This window comes from Nicotiana tabacum, chromosome 14 (genome assembly GCF_000715075.1).
Source record: "Nicotiana tabacum cultivar K326 chromosome 14, ASM71507v2, whole genome shotgun sequence".
Taxonomy (NCBI): Eukaryota; Viridiplantae; Streptophyta; class Magnoliopsida; order Solanales; family Solanaceae; genus Nicotiana; species Nicotiana tabacum.
Window position 1 is genome coordinate 38,920,379 of NC_134093.1, and position 4,304 is coordinate 38,924,682.

Below are 4,304 nucleotides of genomic sequence, written 5' to 3' on the forward strand. Positions count from 1 at the left end.
CATGGTTGCTTTGAACTTATAATATACAGTGCTTTAAAAAGAAACCTTTAACTAAATATCTGACGGCTCAATCTATGATTCGTCATTCATGAACTTTTTTTTTTCCGAGCACCTAGGATCAATGGTGTAAGAAGATTTGATTTTTAAGGCTCTTAATACTAAACTCATTGTATTCTTAAAATTATGAGTCTAAATCTAGTATATATTGAAATTTTAGCGAATTTTCACATACTACCTCAATTCCAGTTTATGTGAACCTATTTCTTTTTTGGTCCGTTCCAAAAAAAATGACACATTTCTAAATTTGGAAACAATTTTGTTTAAACTTAGACTTCTACCATTAATGAGAAGCTTTTATAACCACACAAATATTTTTGGTCCCTTTTTGAATTGTTTAAGACCACAAATTCTAAAATTTTTTATTTTTTCTTAAACTATTTGCCCAGTCAAACAGCGAATATATATTATCTATATTTCGAGAATATATTATTTGGATGAATTGTTGCCGCAGAGCTGCATCTGCCTATGGATGGCGTTGCCTGACAAATGAAGACGAGCAGGAAAAGTTTTGCGGTGGATATATAACTATGAATGTCTTGCAAAATTAAATGTCGAGAACTTAAATGAGGTGAGACAACAGAATTCATCATTTCATAAGATGAGCAAACAACAAAGTTTTAACCTAAACTAAAGATAATTCCTTGTCCAACCATAAACGGGAAAAAATTATAGCTTGATGCCCATTTGGAGATACTACCAAACATATATATATATATATATATATATATATATATATATATATATATATATATATATATATATATATATCACTGAAGATTTCATTCATTCAATCATAAACAAACATGAAGCATTTTCCTAAGATATCACCTCATATACATACTCATACATGCAAAGTACTTTTTAACATGGCTATACATTAAAGTGAGAATAATACAGCTCATGTCAAAGTACAGAATTTAGAAACCAAAATGCCACTCATCCTTCTCTTTCTTTTTGTTTTTCCGCCTGAAGAATGAGGTGGCAAAGGTTCTACACGGTTTATTTAGGTTCAAAAAATACAATATAGACATTCTAAAAGTTAAAAGACCCCACAAACAACCTAAGAAAAATACCCTCTGACAAAAGGGTATCAAAAATTGGCCCGTGCACTTATAGTGCAAAATAGCTGCCGCCACTTTACAATATTTTAGCTAGGGAGGATAAGGCACTGAATTCCAAGTCCATAACTAACTTGACAGCAACCTCTGTCAGTTAAAAACAGAAAGAAGAAAAAGAAAGAGAAAGACTTCCCAAGATCTGTTGAGTGGGCGAACAAAATCTCGAGAGTTATTGATTTTATAATTATTGCCACACTATGAAACTAGCTATAGTAAAGACATATCAAAAAGTGGACAATATTGCAGGAGGTTTGGTGATTTCAATATTGAAGGAAGGAGAAGGGATATTGAAGAGTTCTTCACGACGAAAATGGCGAACAAATCGAGTACTTGGCTCAGAGACAAGCCTATGCCAAGCTTGACGTGCTTCACTACCTTTTTTCTCAAATGCTTCAGTTGCATCAAGTCGACTAATATTCCACCCGAGTTGGCTCTCAAGTCTAAGAATATTTTGACGTTGGGATGTCGCCAATTTGCATGTATTCGCCTTAATTTTTTCAATGGCAACTTGAAGAATCCTATTACGAGCATCTTCATTTATTAACTTATTATTCTCATTTCTGAAATATTGGTCCAATTCTGGAACTCCAATTGCACGTCTAATTCCATTTGTGTAGTCACCTTCAGGGTTGAAAAATTCTCTCACTTCCTCTACTAATCCTTCATTCACCATCTTATCGACTCGTTCTGAGACGAATCGACGCAGTACTGCCAAGTCCACATCGATCCAGAGAAAGCAACATTCATACCTAGATTTGAACTCAATGTCATCATTCACTAGGGCCTTAATGTACGAATTCGACCCTCCAGCAATTATCGGTAGGTGACCTTTTCTTGTTATTAATCCCACAGCCATAGAAGCATGGTGAACAAAGTCTGTGGCAGTGAAATTTTCATTAGGATCAGCAATTCCTAACAAATGATGTTGGATGCCACAGGTCTCCTCCTCTGTTACCTTATTTGTGACTATATCAAGACCATTGTACACTTGCATTTTGTCACTGTTCACAACCTCTGCTTGAAAATGGTTGGCTAGATCAATTGAAAGTTTAGATTTTCCAGTCCCTGTTGCTCCCATAACTATCACCACCTTGTCCTTTCGTCGACGGGGCATAAAGGGATCTATAGTTAGACCCTCTCGGAAATTAATAAGTGGCTCATGATGAATTACTTGTTTGCAAGAAACATATGATGCAATATTCATCATCATGTAAAACCTATATATAAAACCTGTGAAGAACAAGAAGAAGAATGGAAGAAAATTAATAAAACACAATTCAAAATAAAAAGCTTTAAACCAATTGTCAAGGTTGCGGCTGAAGGCAATGTCATTTAAAATTATCTATACTCTAATTTTTGTTTTTGCATATTATTCATATGTGTATTTAATAAATTTTCCAACGAAGCATGTCGGATGACAGCTCTTGGGCCTATGGTGTTTCCACCCCTGCTGGCTGCTTGTTGTATAAATCAAGAAATTATAAAAATTAAAATAAAGTCTTGAGAAGTTATAGCAAGCCCTATATTTTTGCAACATCAAGTCGATAATTTCAACTCTTCAGCCCCGTAAAACCTCTTACTATCTTTTTTGGCAAAGTTTAGTGAATGGAAAGGTTAATACGTAAAGTCGAGAGGATCACTAAACGTACCTTTTTTACAAGACTAAAAATTACGTATGCGGCAAACGGTAAGTAGCAAATAGCAAAAAACAGTCTGCAGAAAGGTTCCAACGAATTTCCTCTCTGATCAAAAGTTAAAGGAATGTGTGTTTAGTATGTGTTATCTACAGAAGTATGGAGCTTTTGTTATGAGATAGAAAATGGTATATATCTTTCATTTGGTGTAATTCTGAGGGCTCAATCGTTCAAGTGAAGCCCTATTTATTGAGGTTCGGCATCTTCATTATGACGTGTTCATTATGTGCCTCGTCTTAGTTTGATTTTAACTTATACCCACTTACAGTGTAAATGAAATTTTAATTTAACATATCTAAAAGGTTAATTGGCTTAAATATTTTATTTTTCACGTTATAATTTAATATGACCTGATAGTACAAAAAATAATTATATTAATTACCAATGCATAAAAGTTAAATTAATTTTTTTATCTCCATCTTTTCTGAAAAGGATTTTAGTTATATCCATTGATCGATTTAATTTTTTTTATTATCAGTGACTTTTTACATGCGATTGTTTGCTCAAATATCTTTTTCACCATAGTCGCCCAGAATTACGGTGAACAATTAATATCACGATTATCATTCACCATGCTTAAGTATTTAAATTACTGAAACCTTACCTTCTGAACTCCGTGGATTGAATTAGTCTAAAGTGTTTTCCTCTCGAAGCTAGTGATTGACGCACATCAAATATTTAGGAAACAATTGCATTTTTTTTCATACAGTTGAATAAGAAAAATTAGCAAAAGGAGTGGTGTGTGTGTTTCATCTTTTATCGACTAAAATAGTCATTCGATGCAACATGAAATTAAAAGAACATATTCTTGTGGGGGACCAAACTGAATGATTCTTGGTTCCAAAAGTTTTTAATTAGGCAAAGGACGAAGTTAAAGTTATTAATTAAAGAATAAGACATAGTTTTTCGCGAAGTTGAACATAAATTAAGCGCCCATCAGAATGCCAAAATTAAAATAGGGTTACCATATAATATCTAGTGAGAAGAGATAACTTATATATGTACTTGAATTAAATAAGTTAGGATTATCAAAACTAGTTGCTTTGAATTCCCTAATCGATGTTTGTTTAGTTAGTACTTAACTTCTTTTATTTAGTTTAGGACTAATGCTACTTATTATCTTGGGATAATTTAAACACTTGCGATCACATTACATTATCAATAAGTACTTTTTTGGCAACTTGTTGTCCTTAAAGTATAACGGCCAATGAAATTGGTATACAGTGGTTTTGATGCTTCTATGATAAAATATATGATCTACAAGGACATGATAAATTATTCCTAGCTCCACATTATAATTTCTTGATTACTACTAGTCCACTATTTTAGCTTTGTCTTCTTGTAAATGCTCTTGTTTCCTTTTTTGGTCTTTTAGATGTGTTCTGTAGTGCACATTTTAGTTGGCTTTAACTGAGTTCTTAGGAACGATATT

General features: G+C 33.0%; 1 protein-coding gene across 1 annotated transcript; it reads right to left on the reverse strand.

Moving 5' to 3' along the window:
- Positions 1–858: 858 nt before the first annotated feature.
- On the reverse strand, positions 859–3,016 carry LOC107766196 (adenylate isopentenyltransferase 5, chloroplastic-like). The gene is made up of 2 exons (XM_016584942.2): positions 2,828–3,016; positions 859–2,408 (listed from the first exon to the last, which is right to left on the reverse strand). Exon 2 carries the CDS (start codon positions 2,386–2,388, stop codon positions 1,402–1,404), a length of 987 nt encoding a protein of 328 aa, XP_016440428.1. The 5' UTR covers positions 2,389–2,408; positions 2,828–3,016; the 3' UTR covers positions 859–1,401.
- Positions 3,017–4,304: the final 1,288 nt, after the last annotated feature.